The following is a 20535-nucleotide window of genomic DNA, read 5'->3' as shown; positions in this document are numbered from 1 at the left end:
AGGTTTTCTGCATAACATCGGCATTACTGTAGCTTCTCTGGTACATCTTTAAAATCTGTTAAAGTAAGAAGACAAATTAGTATATTGTTGTCTATACAATTGGACATATAGATTGGTCCTGTCAGGTCTATTTAGTTGAGTTATTGTGTTGATGTGAGTTAAGTCTAAAAGATTGAGCCAGAGAAACTAACTGCATCTGTAGGATGAAACACTCACCCCCCTTTGAAGATCTCCTGCCCATCAGTCCAACAAACATCTCTTTATTGTTGCCTAATAGCAAAAAAAATAAATAAATAACAAAAATGAGCATAGAGATGTGAACAGCTACAAGAATACACCACACAGAGGAACAGATCAAGATTAAAAGAGAAAAGTTATGAGAAATGTCACTTACTTTTTTGACCAAGTTGCAGGCGTTGAGGAATTTCTGAGGAAAGGAAAACAAATATTTCTATGTTGTAATGTAGCAGTAAGTGCAAATGTTTACAGCCTTTATTTCTGATTTTATTAAGAATCCATGTTTAAATGCATTTAGGACTTAATCTTTCAATTATAAGAGATAATAAAAAAATTTTCAGCATAAAAGATTTACTACAATTGAAACATTTAGCTGCTAATAAATGTACAAATTAATTAAAATCTGTTTTACCTAAGCTTCGACCCATTAACCCGTGAAACTTTTGTGAGTCAGAGCGCTTCAGCAGGTCATCGATGTGCAATGTGAAACCACTTTCTGCTGGGTCACCCTAAAAAATGACGCTATTATGACTGCACAAATGACTGAGTACGACCCATCACATCTAATTGCCTACTTTATATATGAACTATTGTAGTTTCAGAGTCATTGTGCTTACCTGCCAGTTCTCCAAGGACCACATGTCCACGCCTTTGCTGACACTTGAAACACCTATGTGCAGCTGTACATATAGAGCGAAGGCCAGAATGGAAAGTTTAAAAAGCACCATTGTTTAATTTGTAAAGTAACTGAAATAAGACAGAGAAATTCTGTAATTTATTTCAGCTGATATTCTAGATGGTTTTGCAGCAGTACTGTGATTGTCATACTTATATTGCAATACCTGCAATGCCCCTCCCATTGTTCTTACTGGAAAATCCACAAATAATATCAACAATCAGTCATGCAGACTCAAAGAGATCAAAGAGAAGTCAGAGATGCACTGAAATCTTTTTAGGTTTCTGTATTTTTTCCATAAGTTTTTTTTTTTACAGGTTTAATTGTGAAATTAGAATGCCTTTTGCTAGGGCCAGTTTCTTTTGCATTTTTTTTCTTGCTGGGCAGAACAAGGTCAACCTCAGAGTGATTTTCAATCTTGACCACCTTCCATTTATGCATGCACAGTATTATTCAGATCTTAAACTTGTGTCTAAGCTTATCATTGTTACATATATACCTTAGTGTTGGCTGCAGCTCAAAATGTTAATCAGGTACCGTATTCAGTATACTAAAATACATGAAACGTACAATTTATTACATTTATTATTTTTAGAATCGCCAAAATGTCACGCCAACACAAAGCATTAAATCATTACAGACACAGATAAAGAGCTTCATGTTATGTTTACATTAAACACCCTAATGAAACATGTCATGTCAGTTCCTTGGCATCTAACAGTAACCATGGCATGGTTTTCAGAGTATGTCGATGTCCGGGAAGTTTTACACACAACAGTTTTAAAAGTTGTAGAAAGGTGGGGGGGGGGGGGGGGGGGGGATTATAGGGAATTATTATTTTTTTTTTATGAATAGGGAATTATTTTTTTGTTGTTGTTGTTTGTGAAACCTCTTCATTTCTATTCTAAACATTTTGCATGCTATAGTTTGTTTCATTGCCATTTACTTGACTGCACACTCAAACGTACCATATATCAATATCAAACACCCGCAGTGTGTACTCACACTTATTCACCTATTACAGATTAATCTGTGACTGATGTTTGAGTCTGTTTGTTCTGTGTGATTTCACACGGATGGAACATTTTTCACTACCTGTCAAATGCTTTGTCAGGTACACCTACACTTATCCAGGAAATTAGCTTTTAAATAGGTTGTTGGTATGAATATGGACTGACTTTCAGCCATGAATCACTGTGTGATGTATGTTCAGTTGCTCAAAAAGAACACTTCAGAAGCAAATCATGCGAGGAAAGTACCCTGACAATATTTAAGAATCGTTAGACATCACTTCATTTTAGAAACTACTGTCAATACAAATCTCTTACGCTACCTGTTTTGACATATTTCCGTTTAACCAATTAAACCAACATTTTAAATAACTATCTTTAATACACCTTTACAAAAAAGATAACAAGACATGTGATTTCAATTTTCCATCAGTTCCTTCTACCCTTATTAATCTCTACTGCCAGGTTTTGTAAATATCTCATCCCTTGTACTATTCTGGAAGTCAGATGCATTCGTCTTTTTTTCTCAGTCTTTGCATGGTCTCTTTTTTATTTATTTATTTATTTATTTTTAAATATCTACAATATATTGACTTGCATTTTTATTCCATCATGCAGTAGTCAGTATCTGCTCCATGATCTTGTATTTCCTGGCTCAAGGTCCACACCAAGGTCTTGGACAGCACAGACTTTTTTAAAACTCATCCCTGCTTAAGCTGCTTAAGCAGTGCAACATAAAATACACCATGGTTTAATTTGTCATAACAATGTAAATAACCCAAGATCTTGGGAAGCCGTTCTAGGAAGAGCTTTACAAAGTTTAAAGATGTGTTTATACTAGTCATGCTTTGGGTAACCACTAATTCAGAGATTTAGGGGGTGTGTAGAAGCTTTTTACAAGTATTTTTTTACTGTCTACTTTATTAGAAACACTTGCATATTCATGCACATTCAAGCCTTTTGTGAATAAATTTGTCATAAGCAGCAGATTAGGAGGACCCAAGGATGTAGAATTTTATGGTGAACTGACAGTTTTCAGCTCTTATTGATCACATACATGTATTTGTTGCCAGTGATCTAGAATCGTCCTGGTGCCCTGCTTCTGGTTGGAGCTCTGCTGAGGATAAGTTTCCACAGACTTATGAAAAATAAAACATTAAGTACGTAACATTTCTGTGAATAGGGATAAGAGCAGTCGGGAAAACGTCCCGATTAGTTAGGGTTTTAGGAGTGATGGTCTTTATTGAATTCCAAAAGGGTTGGTGGGATCATCAAAACGAGTTTTATTGGACTTGGAGAGACATGATCCCCTCAGATTCTCATGTCGAGCAACAAACTCATGTTGCTATAATCTCTTTTTTGTGTCTGATGCATTAGAGAGTAAAAAATTAAATCTGTTCATCTTTAATAGGTTTTAAAAATATTTATAATATTGTAATATACTGTAAAAGAATCAGTAAGAGAATTATAATTAGCTGTGTTATCCAGGTAATTTATTGAACTTTAAACAAAATAGAACTTGTCTTCTCCTTTTTTTATGCCAATCACTGTTTTAACTTTGACTAGTTTGGCAAGAATTTATGTAACAAAAATAAAGCAAAAAAAAATAAATAATTATAATTAGAGTTGCAAGCAGCCTTAAGTGGGCCCAAGCATCCTGTGCCATCGTCACCCAGGCGCACTACACAACCTGTTTGTCTTTTGAGCGTGTTAAGACACTACAAAATGCCATCGCCGCCCAGGTGCACTGCACAACCACTTCACAGAACATGACGTAAAAGGGCATATAATAGGTCAGCTTGAGCCCTAAATATTTGTCATGTCAACTGTGTGCGAGAGTGTGAGATGTGAGTGTCTGTGTGTGTGTGTGTGTGTGTGTGTGTGTAAGAGATGTGAGTGCGTGAGTGTTAACATTTGTGATGTGTGTGTGTATGTGTGTGATACACGAGTGTGTTTGTGCGTGTGTGAATGTGTCTGTGTGAGTGTGAGAGTGCTATTTGGGATGTGTGTACGTATGTGTGTGATGTATGAGTGTGTGTGTGTGTGGGTGTGTGTGAGAGAGAGAGATGTGTGAGTGTTAACATTTGTGATGTGTACAGTACATGTGTAGAATAGGCCGCAGATGCTGGGACAAAAGCTTCACACTATGATGTTACTCAATATAAGGTTACTGAAAGTGGTGTCACTGAATAAAATATCACTCAATATAACGTCACATAGAAAGCTTCATGACTGAATTTTAGCTGTCGGACAGATGGCCTCATATTTGCCTCTAGAATTCTCTGGTATACAGAGAAGGTGATGGTCAACTCAGTGACAGCAAGTGGTTCTTTGGCTTTAAAAAAAAAAGCCCAAATCATCATACTCACCATCATGCTTAATGCTGGGTATGAGGTGTTTCTGCCAAACATGACAAATGGCATTGAGGCCAAACAACTCCACTTGGTCTCATCTGTCGATAAAACCATTGTTCCATAAGGCATGTTGTTTGTTCAGAAGCAATTTTGTTAATGTCAGTCATGCTTGCCATGTTCTTTTTAGACAGAAAAATAGGCAATGCTTCCAAGCAAACTGTACTTGTTCAGTCTTCTACTGATTGTGCTGTCATGAACATTTATTAATGCTCTTTGATGCCTGTATTCTGTGAGAAGTAGCTCTTGGGTTTTTCTTTCTTTCTTTTCTTAGAGCATTACATGGTCTGACCTTGGAGTGAATTGCCTGGGATGCCCACTCCTGGGATGAATGTGTTCATCTTTTGAATAATCTTCATGGCTGTAGAATGTTGAACTCCAAATTGTTTGGAAAAGCGGAGAGGATATTTAACAAGTTTGGGAAGCAGATTGACTCAAAGGACCAAGATACAGTTATGTCCAGAGGTGTTTTTTTTATTGATGTTAAAAATGAAATGAATATGCCTGTATTTTCATTTTGTGTATTGATACAGAATTAAATCTGTAAATTGTCTAAAATCACCTGAACAGAATTCTCAAGCAAGTAATGGTTTTGTACAACAAATTTTTTTTCAGTAAGCTTTCATGAAACATCATGTTAGAGCAAGTAGACCCCTGCAAAAAATGGTCTATAGAATCTTTTCCATTAATGAGACTGGAAGGATTACTAACAGTGAAATTACTTGTGACATAATTAAATTAGACAGTCCTGGGTATGATGTGCTTTGTCCTTACATTAAGGGCATTAGCCAGATGCTTTTATCCAGGGCAAGTTTAAACTAACAAGTTTATCTCATTACATATTAGAGTGGTTTACATTTACATTTAGGCATTTGGCAGACGCTTTTATCCAGAGCGACTTACATTTTTTATCTCATTATACATCTGAGCAGTTGAGGGTTAAGGGCCTTGCTCAGGGGCCCAACAGGGGCAACTTGGTGGTTGTGGGGTTTGAACCTGGGACTTTCCAAACCGTAGTCCAATGCCTTATCGACTGAGCTACCCCTGGCAGTGGTTTAGGGCTACTGGCTTTGCTCAAGTGCCCAACGGTACCAGCTTGGAGCTGGGGTTTGAGTCTGGGAATTTCAGTAGTCGAACACCTTAGCACTGAGGTACAGTAGCACTGACATCTTTACAAGCACAACCTTGTTTTTTTTTTTTTTTTTTTCAAAATGATCAGAGCAAACCTGGTTTGCAAACCTTGTTAACAAAATCATGTGATAACGACAAAGAACATGTAAAACAACACAGCTTGCAATAGAATGAGTGTGAAAGAACTCACAATGTTATAGCAGAAGTTCTACACAGTTCTAATGCATGTCTATAGAATTCTTTAAACTTTCTTAAAATTATATAGGCAAAATTGTATAGAACATTTTTTGCAGGGACTGTTTAGAATAAAAAAAAAAAAACAGCCTACAAAGAAAAGTACACTCTACAAAAGCAAATTTTCATATTTCTGCCAATTGGCACTGTATTGTAGGAGAGGTTTATGAGATTTATAAGCACATAGATCCCCTAGTTATAAGGAATGTCCCTAGTAAAATAGTAATACTGAATAGCATACAGTCATGTTTAAAAGTTAGTGCCCCCTTTTTAGAATGTTGAACTTTAACATCCAATATTGATGGAAAAGACATAATAAATCCAAGATGATCGCTTATGTCTTTCCATGTTGGCATCGTGTCAACAGGCACCTGAATGCTCCAAACCAGCAACTGTCAAAACTTTTGCTTTAATAAGGGTTTGTACACCTGCTGATGATTAATTAATTCAGAGCTGCTGTTTAGCAGGACCTGGCTGCAGTAAGGGGATACTTAATATTTCCTTTGGCTTCACTTCAAGTTTTAGATTCGGTTTTACAGTAGGTTTAAAAAAAAAAGTTTTTACACACACACACACACAGAATTAAAAGAGCGGCACTCACTTTAACACATGACTGTAGGTTTCCCTTTAGAAATACACATATACCAATTAAGTGACACACCATATAAAGCAAAAAGGCAATAGACAATTAAACCAAATATCTGTCTCGGACTTGCTCTGTTTCACTTTGTTCAGTTCACTGTAATCGCATGCACCAAAATATACTGTAACATTTATACAACCTCTCTGATTCACCTTTTGAAACCTAAAAATGAATAAATATTCCTCCACGATGGCAACAGTAGAAGTAAATAAAAGAAACAAGATACAGTAGCAGGAGGAAAGACTGCACCAACAAGATGCTGAATAAGGCCTAGAGCGTACACTCCATAATCCATGCCACATTTTTATCACATAAAGCAAGTATTTAAAAATAAGAAAAACAATAAAGTAGCTGGGTTACATAGAAGAATCACACAGAAACTCCAACAGAATCAAACAGAATCCTTTTAAATAAATCTAAAATCTAAAAAATCTGAAGTATTTCAAGCCTTTCATATTTTTAGTGGTTCAGACAGTAAGGGAGATAAAGCTGTTGTATCTCTGGATATTTCTCTTCAAGATTTCAGAGCAGGGCCCTAGAACGCGCTCAAAACGTGGCCTGTCCAGCTTTACACATTTCAGTGGGCCTCTGGCCACCACAGTGGCTGCACGTGGCCTGTTCAACAGCAGCGCTATTTCACCTGCAGAAAGAAACATCAAATGAGCATTATACTTTTTACATTTTAAACAATACCTGATATATTAAATAGTATTACGTTTCATCCAATATAATGTGTTATTGAGGCATGGTTTCTACAACATAATGCCCTGTGGTATCTGGCATCATGTTAGCAGCAGGTACTTTATTTCCTGCGCCTTACGAGGTGAATCTGCCATGAATTGGCTTGCATAATTCCCCAGATCTCAATCCGTGTGACCAAATGTGGTATGTGGAGTAAAATTTATACTCACATCAACTTTAAAATTAGGAATTTTTTTTTCCTCCACATTATTATTTATTATCTTTTCTAATAAGCCAATTATATGAGCTTTGGGTAATTTTTACATCAAACATTACAACAAAGAAAAACTGTGATTTTCTGTCTTTGGTCATGTGTGGATAATAATTTTTAAAACTCCAGGGATTTGTTTTGCACAATAGCCTCTAGTGCTTACACTGAGTAGAGTGGAACAACACAAACCATGGAGTAAACAACAGTTTTGTGGATGGAAATGCTTGTTCCTGTTTTGTTTCTTGCTTGTGTTAACATATACAGTTTTTGCCCCCTATCTTCATCAATAATTTTGTGCTACCATTATATTCCATTGTATTTTTTTAATTTTTCATTCTGCCACATGTTTTTATCTAAAGATAGCATAAAGAGGCCATCCATGCTAGATATGTCTAAACTATCAACAAATCCTCAATATGCAGCTTGTTCAATGTGTTGAGTATAAGATGTTTGGTCATTCTTTCTCCATCATAAGTAGTGTCTTTAGTTGTGATATTACTTGTTCGCTCTCTGACAGAATGTGCAGAGTTAGGGACCTAAACAGGAGATGACAGATCAGAATTTCCTGCTCATTGAACTTGATTTAAATGATGGTTAATTTCACTCACCAAAGTAGTCAGAGGGTCCAAGGCGGCCCACCTCTATATACTCCTCATTGTCAGACCTGCGCTGCAGGACAGATGCAGTCCCCTGAAAAAAAAGTGTGTGTGTGAGAAAGAGAGAGAGTCAGAAAGACAGACTTTGCTTCATACAAAAGAAATTAAAATTTCACAGAAAAAAAATCTTAAAACATTTAATTTATTATTAAATGCATGATACATTTTTTATTAAATGAGAGAGAAATGTGTGTACTACTGTATATGCTGAAAATGTCCAATATTGTATATTATTGTTACACAACATATAGGCAATGACACAACATATATTATCACCCATAGTCACATTAATTTTTCTCCAACATCTTATATTAATGATGGGAGAGTCAGACTGCTGCGTAAAGTCTTCTTCAGCAAATCCCAAAGATACTCAATGGGGTTAAGTTCTGGACTCTGTGGTGGCCAATCCATTTGTGGAAATGTTGTTTCCCTACTTCCTGACCCACTCTTTCACAGTTTGAGCCAGATCATTTAAGCCTGGTCATTCAGTATATTCAGGTAGTCAGCTGACCTCATTTTTGGCCACATAACATTCCTGAACCTAGACCTGACCAAGAGAAAAACCCCAGAGGCATGATGGGTACATAACTTCATCCATCCCTCTTCCTATCCTGATGCTCCCATCACTCTGGGACAGGGTGTTCTTATTGATTAACCTTACTTATAAGTGGTTTTATTAAGGCTACGGCTATTAAGTTGTTATCATTTTCAGTCCTCTTTACATTGTAAACTGGAAATCGTCTTCCTTTCACTAACATAGCTGTAAGTTTTACAATAGTTTTGTATGATGTGATATCACCAAACGTTTAAGTGATTTTTCATCACGCTCATTCAAAATTTTTTAACCAAATTTCTTCCCTTGAAAATGAATGTTGACTGACCACACGCACACGCGCACACACACACCTCTGTGATGATGTAGAAGTCATCTCCTGCTTCTCCTTGCACTACAATTTTTTCACCATCATCAAACTGTACAGGCTCTAAAGCATCAGCTACTGTCAACCTTTCCCACTTCTCCAGCGATTCTGGAACAGAACATTTAAAATAACTTGAGAAAAAGATAAACACTGTTTAAAACTTCCGGCATACAAAAAAAAAATCAATATTAAATGGTATATCGAAGAACTTAGTTACACAAAATTAATAAAGTTGTATGTGTTATATATAAAATACACTGTTTTTATTTATTTCAATGTTTTCAATTTTGTTATGAATAGTCAAGATTTTTGCTATAAATTATGTAGGATAAACTGGCATTATAGCAGTTTTCACTTCATGCTTTTTTTCCTTTTATGGATGTGACATGTCTGACCCAGTCCTCTGTGGACTATATTAGTCATTAAGAAAAAAACTGAATATGAAATATTATTAAACCAGCAATCATTGCTGCCATTTTTCTAGTCCTTTCCTCTCTTTCTTTCTCTCTCTCTCTCTCTCTTACTTCTCCTCTTATTTTCTTTGCCTTTTTGGGAGTGGCGGCTCTGGCGTCTTACGCTCTAGGTTGTTGGTTTTGGGATCTGAGGATAAAATGGTATCGATTTATTTACCAGTAAACTCGTGACAGGATCATGGATCAATGAAGGCTCATTTATGTCTGTGGGGAGGAAAGGCTAGCCTATCTGTACAAACTACTGACAAACATGCACAAGCTGCTGAAAAAAAGTGAATGCTGGCTGTGATAGAAATTTATCAATACACTCTGTGGAACTTTCTGTGTATGGGACTTAGCAGGCAACATGTTTAAGGTTGCTGATCTGGCCTTCAGACTCCCCAGATCTTAATCCAGTCAAGCATCCCTGAGATATGCTGGGCTGGACAAACAACTCTGATCTATGGAGGCGCCACCTTGTAAATTACAGCACTTAAAGTATCTGCTGCTAATGTCCTGGCGCCAGTCACCACAGCACATTTTCAGCGGTCTTGTGGAGTCATGCCTTGAGGGGTCAGAGCTATTTTGGTGGGGAATCTACACAATACCACTGATCAGCCAGTTGGTTTTCAGCTTGGTCGGCCTGACCGATCAGCCCTGGATATAAGGTGCATTACATGCAATTTTCATGGCATTACATTATCAAAAGTTGCATACGTTAAGAAGACTCTAATCTGCCTTTTTCTCCAAAATCAGTCAGTCTCGAACCCTCTCATTAAACACTCTTACACCAGTCTCAAAACAACATGAGAGATATTCAGTCTTCAAACGTGTGCTCGCAAATGTGGTAAATTTAAAATCCTATAAGTGCTAAACTATTCGTACATCGGCTTTCCCTGTGGTAGGAGTGAATTATTTACCAAGGTCATTTAGAAATTACTAATTATGACATAAGGAATGGGCAACATTTTATTACCCATATTTAATTCAGTTGTGAAGCTGGTGAATAAAGCTAAGAATGAAAACTTTTGTTTATTATTTTAAAGATTAAAAGTCTTTAAAATTCTAACAAAATTAGAAAAAAAAAACTAATATCAAATGGGGATTCATATAAAATCTAAATATCAAAATATTAATCAAATTGGCAACTAGGTATCATGATAATATATTCTCAGACGGTCACTGATGATTCCCATTTTTAATAACTACTGAAACTATCGTTTTTATCAATAAAGATCTTCCTGAAAAACATCTTTCATTTAAATGGGGACCAAAGTAAAACCCTGTCTTACAACAGCAGAGAGTAGCATGTGACCCCTGAATACTCTGAGGTCAGAAGGTCAATAGTTAGTTGAGCTACTGACCAGTGTTGGGGGACGTTACTTTTTAAAGTAACTAATTACATTACAGCATAAAACCCCGTATACAGAGTAATGACCAAGAATTAACTGTCATACAGGTACTACTGTACAATAGATGTCATGCAGAAATAGAAAGGACAGTCAATAGTTCCACAAATTACATTCAAATAAATAGTGAGAGAGCCCTATTTTAATTTGATTGGATTTGATTTTTTCTTTAGATTAGACAGATAAATTGGATTAACAAAACATTTAATAAAATACATTGAGTGTGACTCCTGATCATGCCTCACTTTGAGAAATTTCAAGTAAAAAACTGGCAGAGAAAGCTTATTGTTTTAAGGGAATGACTTTTATAAACTGTACAGTTTATACTAAGTGGTCCCGAGTGCTTTTTTTTTCTTCTTTTTTTAGATATTTCATTCTTCCATATAAAACTGACAGAAATGATTAGTGAATTTAAGCACTGCTCACCCAGTATTGAAACCTTACTCAGGAACTCTTCATACATCTTCCTCTTTCTCAGTGTACTGCCCTGGGGAGACAAGAGACACAGATTATATTTTAGGTTGTCACCAAGTGGCCTTATATCTTTTCCACCATACTTTTCCCATCGATAAGGCATGGGAACTGGGGTCTAACCTCCCAAACCAGCTCACTGTACCTGTGTTTTGCTAGATTCCATGGTTCCTAGGTCTGTTCAGTATATTAGGGAATGTTTGTGGGAGGGGTGGGTTTAAGTTAAAATGTACTATAACTATTATATTATGTACATACCATAAGAATGCGGCGGTAGCTGTCACGGTCAATTCCCCAGAGCTTGAGATCGGTCTTGGCTTTAACAGTGGCAGCACGTGGAGTTCCATATATAAGAGCAAGCTCCCCAAAACTGCCACCCTCTCCAATACTTGTCACCCACTCACCGTTCACATATACCTGACAAAAGACATTAAAAGATAAAAAAAAATGGAAACAGTGGTAAGAGATTACCATTCACAGTGTGATAATTGCTGTTGGCCTTTTAGGCGCTCCTGGCAAGGGGTCGCGACAACAGATCCACACACAAGCCTGGAGTAGGCTTTAAGTCAGATGCCCTATCTGACGCAACCCCTACCATTTTATCCAGGCTTGGGACCGGCACTGCACCCAACGGCTGGGGTTTGGGTATTGGCTGGGAATCGAACCCAGGCTTTCCGCATGGCAGGCGAGAAACCTACCACTAAGTCACCAATGTCCCTTTATAGTGTTATAGTTCTTGAATCAATTAAGAGTTAGAGTCAATATAGAGTAAGATCCGCAGCACAGTGGCAGAAACAAGCTAGCTTTTAAAGAAGCTTTCTGCTAGAGGCTAAATGCTAAATTGCTGGTCTGTAGGGCTGACAGATGTTTCTGTCTTAATGCACAGCTGAAAAGAAAACCTAGGGAACATCTCATCTTGGTTTATCTTTTCGCGCTTGCTAAACTAAAACAAAATCCTATTATCCCCCATCTTGTTTTACAACTGTCAAGATCCCCATCTGAGCAAATTCTCCCCGGAGCAACAAACACGTGTAAAGAAAAGTTTGTGTGTGGATGTGTCTTCAGGACAAATTCATGACAACTTTAGCACTGCTTCACACCATTTTAAGATATGATCCTAACGGGCAAAATTACACACAAAATATATAACACATGGTGATACTGTCGTGTATTCCACATCAAAGTGGATTTCTTTACAGATCGGACACTGCTTAGCTTCTAATAATTTGGTACTATTCTTAGCATACAGTACAAGTACATAAAACAGTAGCAATTAAATGCCTATGTTTTGTTGAGGTCCAACATTTAACTTACATCAACTTCTCCTTGGTCAATTACGTAAAAGTTGTCCCCTTCATCACCTGAGATGGAAAGAAAGAGAAAAAAGAACGAGACAGAAAAATTAAGAACGAAATGTGTAAAGAAAATATAGCCAAAATAAATAGAATTCTATAGAGGAATGGACAAATATAATTATACAAAGCAATCAGTAGCCAATATGATCCAAAAATTCTCCATCTTCAAGGTATCGGTACATTTTAAAGTACAAATTTAATGACTTTGAAGTCATTTTTAATACCACTAAAAATAGAAATACACCATTACTGTAGCGAAAGGTATTGTCAAACAAGCCTACATTACAGTATACAATATATTTATATTAGAGTATCTATAAATTTATGTTTATATTTCATATTTAAGTATTTGTTTTCCTCCAACCACTTCGATTGCTGGTTTTGACCTGCCGCAATCCTCAAATCAGAAGCTGGATAAACTGTCATTTGTTCATTCATCTTCTAAACCCACCCAGCATGGGGACAACATGCAAAGTCTACGCACACAGTCCTGAGGTGGGAATCGAATATTCAGGCCTGGAGTTTAGGTCCAGTGCCTAAACATGTCATTCTAGGTTAAAATGTGGAACACAGCACCTGCCAAGTGGACTGTATGCTCTCTAATTAATGTATAAACAGATTTTGGCCATTGTGGAAATTATCATTGTTGTGGGATTAAAAATACCAGTGAACTGAAACATAAAAAGATATACATTTCAGTATACATATACAGTCTTTGTATTTGTTACTACACCTTAACAGCAACTGTCACCGTCTTTGCCACGAGACAATATACTTCACCATTAAAATGGAGGCAGCAGGAGTGTTTGGCTCATGACTGCATCTTAAGGCACGAGCACAAGGGGAACACATCACACACTACGAGCAATTTACGAGTTGTTTCACCACATCTATAATCATGCACTGTACGGTAAAGAAATCTGAGAGCAACTGCTGACAGTAACCCAGAGAGATTTTAGCTTTGAGATTAACTTTTTTTTTTCTGCGCACCTTGTTGAATGACTGTTTCCCCAGCAATGTGTGTGACAGGGAACATGGCATCAAATATGTCACTGGAAAAAAAAAAAGAAAAAGTACGCTATTAGTAATTTTCCTTTTTCTATCTGTCCCATATTTACACATCTATCCACACACACCCACGCATCCACATAAATACAAATATATCTGTCATCAGACACCCATTAGTGTGCACAACACACGCTTAACAAAAACACATAGAAAGGCACAAGGCGTCAGAGAGGCCAGACAGAAATCACTTTACTTTCTGCACTTACACCACATATACTGTACGCACAGCATCCACTTATTATGATAATCTTTACACAGTTATACAGATTATAATCGGGTAATGTTCACATTAAATAAAAAATAGCACGATCTTTGCATCATGCTGCCAGGTCAAATCTATATTAAATATCATGATTTTGGTTAATATGAAGTCATCACCACATGAACCTTCTACTGAAAATCTTTTACTGAATTTGTTCCCAAATTTGAATTAAGATTCTCAAGTAGAATGTTTAAATGTTTAAATGAATGCAAAAGTAAATTTTGTATCTAAAATTCCAAACAGTAAATACAAATCCCCCTTTTTTTTTTTTTTTTTTTTTTTTTACATGTAAACCATCTTAAAAAGGTCAATGAACACCAAGCATTTTAAACTTTTTTTTGATTTTTAGCCCATTGAAACAATTTTTTAAACAATCTAACATTGTAAACATCTTTCACTTACCTTCTCTCATTGTCATCCAAATGGACAAACAGCACATTCTTAGAAATGGCCTTAGCCAAGGCTGTCATTGTCTTGTAGTCCTTTGGTATGACCTGTATACAAAGAAACAACATTTAAATACATCCAGCCAGAACAATAATCTGAGACAATTCCTGGATGAAGTGTGAGGTAGGGACTGAAATGTAATAAGTCACTTTAACTTCCCACACTTTAGTGCATTACAAATATATTGAAATCCTCGATAGTACTGTACACTGCAAATATACTAACAAAAAGTTGTACAATCAGTTAATATATAAAAAGTATACTAACATCATGCTTTTACCAAATTTTGGAATTAAACTTTAAACATACTTCAAAATAATCATATTATAGTACACTTTTAAAAAATATATTATGGAAAAATATACTTTAAGTGAAAGGTTGGTCTAATTTCCAAAGCATACTTATTTAAACTTGTTTTTCAATGTATTTTTGGTATATTTTTAAAAAATATGCTTAAAATAATCATTGTACAAATGTACAGAAAGTATACATTAAAATACAATTTTTATTATACAGTAGTCTTAGTACATAATCAGTTAAATGTAAATGTACTTATTAATATTTACTTATTAGTGCACTTTCTTTCTCGTGCGTGCACTCTTTTAGACTCGTTTTTGCACACTGAATCTCTCTCTCCTAAACTCATTTTTGTGCGCTGAAAATCACTTATGCCCGTTCAAGATAATTTACGTTTGCACTCTCTCACTCTTCTGTCCACTCACTGTCATAAAGCGACACTTGCACAACCTGCAGCAGCGTTAAAACGCTTCAACTATTCCAGCCAACCAGAGACTAGAATCGGCGCCACACCAGCCAATCAGAAGCGGGAGGCGGGCAGATTCGGACCGCCTGATTAGCTCCCCAAGCCTCCGCTTCTAGGTTTAGGTTTAAACTAATACTGTACCTGTTTACTCTAATACTAATGTCTGTCTGGGTTTAGACAACAATTTAAATTTTAGTTTGTGTGTTTGTGAACACGTTTTGTTGAACACAAACTATAGGACTGTTTTTTGTAACCTTGTGCAAATGAAATCTGTTGAAATCATGAATAAAATCTGACGCATAATTAATGATGTAATGCTTTTCAAAAACATGTTATAGTGTAGAAAATGCATTTAGCATTTGTAAATTATCCTAAACATCTTTAGTGCACTGGTAACACATTTGCAATACTGTAATATAGAAGGTTGTGTGTACTGCATGATATAATAAAGTATATTTGTATTAACCACAAAGTGTACTTTTTTAGTATTTGTAATTGTCCAGAAGTATAACAGCTACTGCTGCAATAAGAATATACTCATACTATATTAATCATGTATTTGTAACACAGTAAAAATAGCTGTAATGTACTCATAATATATTAAATATATACTTAAATTTCATTAATTACTGTCAGGTATGTACGTTAGTACACAAACGGCCACAAAGTATAATCAATACACTTAAAATTCTGCTTTTGTACTATTTAATTACAACTTAAATGCACTTAGTACAAAATTAGTTGTTCCAAAATAGCAAACTTCAAGTATACTAATCATTAGTCTGCTGCAAGCATACCTAAATATGCTTGGATTTAATATACTTAGCATACTTTTTTTTTATTTGGGTTGACACAAGTGCTAAGCTGTTGGCCTTGTAGTTTTTGAGATATGAGTGCCTACACTAAACAGCCTGTGTCTTCTGAGAGTGGCCCTTTGGAAAGTATAAAGGCTTAGCTATAACTGAAAGAGAGATAAGGATTTTAATCCTTTATTTGCATGTGGAAGTTTGTGTGTCACGTCTGAAAAGCGTGGCCAGTATCGCGAGTTAAAAACAGCTTTTTTTAGGCAGATAAAAAAAATCTGTAATTTCTGTAACCCCCGACACACTGAGTTATGTTCCCACTACATCCACAAATAACTCACCGGAACGCAGTAGAACCACCTCCAGTCCTTTTATCTGCTTGATTAGTCATTGAGTAACAAGGGAATAGGTCAAACCTGGCAATGCAACCACTCGTCAGACATTTGTTTCATTATTTATGAGACCCCCATATGGGTCTGTACTTCCTGAATGGTTAACTGGCACAGTTTTGGTAAAGCCATTGAATGAAGGTTACATCTTAAATGTTTTATTGTGTACAGAGGCCAAATGCTCAAAAAAAAAAAAAAAAAAAAAAAACAGAAGTAAGGATTTGTAATTTTGTTGTGGTCCATCACCTGGAACTTATATAAAAATCTGTCCACTAAGCTTCCAGGTCCCCAAACATTCCCTCATTAAAGAGACTCATAACACCATACCTCAAAGACCATTTCATCACCTGGTTCAACACATCTTCAGCGGTATCATCTTCAAGCATATCAACTCCTTGATGAGAAGTACTGGTGGTACAGCATGCTCAGTGTCATCAACAGGATTATAACATGCATATCATGTTCATGTGTGCACAGGCAACAGTACAGTTCCACTCATAATCTCTTGACTTTCCACGTCAGTCAAAGTCCATGGTCACACAAAGCAATAGATTTCATCACAGACTTCTCTCTATCTCAGAGCCACACAACCATCATGGTCACAGATTTTCCAAGTCATGTTGTCTGATTCCTCTGCCTGGCCTACTCTAAGCATTTCGGACCACAACTCATTTCTCAAAACGTATGCAGGTACTCTTGAATCTCAACAATTTACATCCAGCATGTCAGTTGAGACACATTTAAAATAGCAACTCTTCTGTGTGATGTGCTTGGTGTCTGTGATCACTAGGGTACAATGTACATCTCTTTCTCCTTCCTTTTTATTTCACACCATTTTTTTTGTGTTATAACATCTATCAAGTCACTAGTATGACTGGATTCACCTTTAGTAGGCACATCTATCTGCAGCTTAAAATTTGGCACAATATTTATTCTTGGAGTACATGTATATTGCAAGTCTTTTCAAACAATCAGCCAAAAATTTATAAAGAATTGTGAGTCAGTAGTCAACTGTCCAATAATTTATCTTGTAGCAGTTGTTGTAGCATCAGTACATGTGTCTCACCTTCCTAACATAGCTGAATGCATCTTCCTCTGTGTAGACTTCTGCGCTGACTCCCCCTCTCCTGCGCCGGGCCTTCACCACAGGGTTTGGAGGAGGAGGAGAAACTTCATCATCATGAGAATCTGATTGAGAGTTAGATTTCTGTCTTGCCAAGATTTGCTTGCTCTCTTCCTGGAGAGAGAAGGAGAAACAAAGAGAAAGAGACTTTGATTCCTAGATTTCTTAATTCAAATTCCACAAGTGATGCAGAACATGCTGTGTACTGTATGTTTAGTAAAGTTTACATTTTCATCCACATTTTTATTGGCCCATCATTCCCAATTCTGTCCAATTTATGCTGAAGCAATTTGGAATAATATCAACAAAACCCCTGATTAGATTATGCTAAATGCTTATTATGGCAAACATTCAGCTAGTTTAGTGAGTTTAGGGAGGATTTTAAGTCATTTCATTAGTTTTTTTTATTACCTAGTTATACCTGTCATTAGTTATAACTTTATCTGTGATAGGTTTATTTTAGCTCACACTCTGATGGAGAAGATTGTAGCAATAGAATAGCACATCCGGTCTTTTAAAACGGTTAGTGAGTGTAAGAGCAGTGTTATTTCTGTATGAGAAAGTCTGGATTCCCAAGACAAAGACAGCAATCCCACAGTGGGGCAAGTAGGTGACTCTCTGACATCTCATACTTTTTCAGCCAACGCTTGTCTTCTAGAGCACCCCTCCTTTGAGCATCAGGTGTCAAAAACGGTTTGCTTTCTTCAACAAACAACATGCTGAAAAGCCTGAAAGAGCTTTGGTTATAGAAGACCTAATTCAGAGGCAAGTGATATTAGCCTTTAGGGGCCCCAGAAGCTGTAGTTAGATGTGTCTCGGGAGCCAGCCACCTGAACATACAAAGCAGGTAATGTTATGGACTAAAGGTGAGTAAATTAGTGAAAGTGATGTGCAATGCCATAACATGCTCTGGTCCCATCCCAATGCGATTAGGCCTGTTACTGCGAAATGATGTTAATCCCACTCTGGGAGGTGCAGTTCTCATTTTTTGCAGCACAGTCTCAAAACAGATTAATTACTGACAGTTGATATTTCAGGCCAGGGAGCATAAAAACAGGCTATGCCGATTGTCTGCTAGCTTCACAAAGTGACAGATTCCACCACCTCAACACCAAGACTTCACCACTGAGACTGTCTAGCTAAACAAAAACATAAAAAACGTCTGACTTTGAAAAGTCTCAAGGTCTGTTTTAATAATGTAATCAATATAAAATTAGGAAGGGAACCTACACAATACTGGAGATATGTTAATGTTAATGTACAGATAGACCAAATCCCCCACGCTGATGTGTGAAAGCAGACTAGCAAGTACACACCTTCTCCAGCTTTTCAAAGTGCTCCCGTAAGAACTTCATAGGACGCTCGGGTTTGGCGATGCACAAGTTGACGATGCACTCTTTGAGAATCTGTTGAATGTTGTGTTTCTGCACAAAAACTTCACAGCCCCTTAGACTCTCATCTTCTTCAAGATTGGGAGAGGAGGTTGCCATTTTAGAACTGCTGCAGAAAATTGAATATGGGGAAAACAGAATCGGTCAGTCACAGAAAAATGTTCAACCTGACTTTAAGTATCATATCCAACAGAGCACAGTCTGAGAGATTAAATCAACAGATGACTCATGGGGTTTTATGTATGTGCACAAAATGGCATTAGGAATTACTTAGATAATGATAATAATGATAATAATAATAATAATTATTATTATTATTATGCATACAATGTGTTCACATGTACTATATGTATCTAATATATAGGCTACCTAAAAAAAGAATGAAATGTTCGTTTTAGGTATATAGATCACTGATGTAATTATTCTCCAGAAAGCTGATAAGGCTTTATTAGTTGTGTTATTCAGTGCGATAAATCGCAGAGAGCGAGATAATCGTCTATTAATGAGGAATTAATTCGCCGTGATGATCAGATATAATTACATCAGTCAAGCCGAGCAACTAATTGCGCTAAACAAAAACATCATACGTCCTCTCGTGGTATTCTACACCTCCACTGTCCTCCCCAGACCCTGATCGCCCAGGGACAACACGACTGCGGAGAGATCACGAGCCGTCACGCAGTCACACGCGTCACGATTATTCATTTCCTCTCTCTTACCGTTTTATCCTGAAGCTGATAAGGAGCTCTCTGATCTGGTATATTTATACTGGATGCTGTCCGATGTTTATTTCTCCTCCTTATTTTCTCTCCTCTCTTAATACCTTGATGCCAGTGACGTCAATGCGTCCGCGCCGAATCTTTCCAAAAGCATATTACAGCCACATGTAGTCGGTTATTCTAATGCGCACTAAGAGTCCAGGCCATAACGCAACGCAGGGCATGCGCGGATTGATATCCTCTTGTGCTGATTTAACCTCTGGTTACGTTTGTGGTTGCATATCTGTGTTCACATTTGACAGCCCGAGCCGCAGACTGCGTGCTGTCACACTCACCCGAATCACTGAGGATACTCGGCTCCTGTAAGCGCGGTATCGCGAGCACATCGGGGCCGCCGTGCGCGAGCATCCACACAGGATGACGTCTTCACGTGCATGCGTGTCCTCTAGGGAGCAGCATCGCATAAGCCATATCACATTTATACGCAGTGGTCGAATTGTAAAAGGAACTCAAGAGGGGTGAACTCTAAACCTAAAAACTCACAACTATTATTTGATCCTTTCCATAGCTTTCAACTGGGGATGATTATAAGAGTAAAATAAAAATATACATAAACATTAGCAATTAAATAATTTAATTTAATTAACTCGTAGGTTTCTATGACTACGCACAGTCTCTCTCTCTCTCTCTCTCTCTCTCACACACACACACACACACACACACAGAAATTATCAGCTTACTATTATGGCATTTAAAAATCTAATTTGGACCCTACTGCGCCCTAGCTATGTAGATGAAGCCAAAAAGTTTAATGAAAAAACAAAACCTCTTCTTTAAATTGAGAAATACACAAATTGGGTAAAGGACACATGACAGGGCACACACGCATGCACATATGTACATGCTCATTTACATCCTAAAGACAATTTGTACGGCTAATTTGCGTCTTGCACTGTAGAAGGAAACCGGAATACCCTGAGGAAACCTACCAAGCATAAAATGGCATTTGAGTG

The 20535-nt window shown here is 36.9% G+C and overlaps 2 protein-coding genes across 5 annotated transcripts; both read right to left on the bottom strand.

Moving 5' to 3' along the window:
* Positions 1–1025, bottom strand: tac4 (tachykinin precursor 4). Its single transcript, XM_053514138.1, has 5 exons — positions 855–1025; positions 650–746; positions 395–427; positions 217–270; positions 1–55 (listed from the first exon to the last, which is right to left on the bottom strand). The coding sequence occupies exons 1-5, from the start codon at positions 963–965 to the stop codon at positions 24–26; spliced, it is 327 nt and encodes a 108-aa protein (XP_053370113.1). The 5' UTR covers positions 966–1025; the 3' UTR covers positions 1–23.
* Positions 1026–4799: 3774 nt separating this feature from the next.
* LOC128544571 (cAMP-dependent protein kinase type I-beta regulatory subunit) lies at positions 4800–19949 on the bottom strand. 4 transcript variants are annotated; one of them, XM_053514779.1, is made up of 11 exons: positions 19858–19949; positions 18729–18912; positions 17356–17526; positions 14290–14381; positions 13548–13609; positions 12517–12563; positions 11461–11619; positions 11158–11218; positions 8857–8978; positions 7903–7984; positions 4800–6982 (listed from the first exon to the last, which is right to left on the bottom strand). In XM_053514779.1, exons 2-11 carry the CDS (start codon positions 18900–18902, stop codon positions 6810–6812), a joined length of 1143 nt encoding a protein of 380 aa, XP_053370754.1. In that variant the 5' UTR covers positions 18903–18912; positions 19858–19949; the 3' UTR covers positions 4800–6809. The 4 variants fall into 4 exon arrangements, with proteins under 4 accessions (XP_053370754.1, XP_053370756.1, XP_053370753.1 ...); XM_053514781.1 differs by having other exon boundaries at positions 18729–18909; positions 19858–19939; XM_053514778.1 differs by lacking the exon at positions 19858–19949 and adding an exon at positions 19523–19851.
* Positions 19950–20535: the final 586 nt, after the last annotated feature.

This window comes from Clarias gariepinus, chromosome 16, assembly GCF_024256425.1.
Source record: "Clarias gariepinus isolate MV-2021 ecotype Netherlands chromosome 16, CGAR_prim_01v2, whole genome shotgun sequence".
NCBI classification, from domain to species: Eukaryota; Metazoa; Chordata; class Actinopteri; order Siluriformes; family Clariidae; genus Clarias; species Clarias gariepinus.
This window is presented reverse-complemented; position numbering and strand designations above follow the sequence as displayed.

Bases quoted from the DNA above. Each gene is read 5' to 3' on its own strand.
- tac4 (XM_053514138.1), bottom strand. From the start codon at position 965: ATGGTGCTTTTTAAACTTTCCATTCTGGCCTTCGCTCTATATGTACAG. The intron at 747-854 runs GTAAGCACAATG...GTCATTTTTTAG, and splicing joins GGTCCTTGGAGAACTGGCAG to GGTGACCCAGCAGAAAGTGG. The intron at 271-394 runs GTAAGTGACATT...TTTTGCTATTAG, and splicing joins CCTGCAACTTGGTCAAAAAA to GCAACAATAAAGAGATGTTT.
- LOC128544571 (XM_053514779.1), bottom strand. From the start codon at position 18,902: ATGGCAACCTCCTCTCCCAATCTTGAAGAAGATGAGAGTCTAAGGGGC. The intron at 12,564-13,547 runs GTGCGCAGAAAA...TTTCCATCTCAG, and splicing joins GGAAACAGTCATTCAACAAG to GTGATGAAGGGGACAACTTT. The intron at 6,983-7,902 runs GTGAGTGAAATT...TTCTTTCTGCAG, and splicing joins TGGACCCTCTGACTACTTTG to GTGAAATAGCGCTGCTGTTG.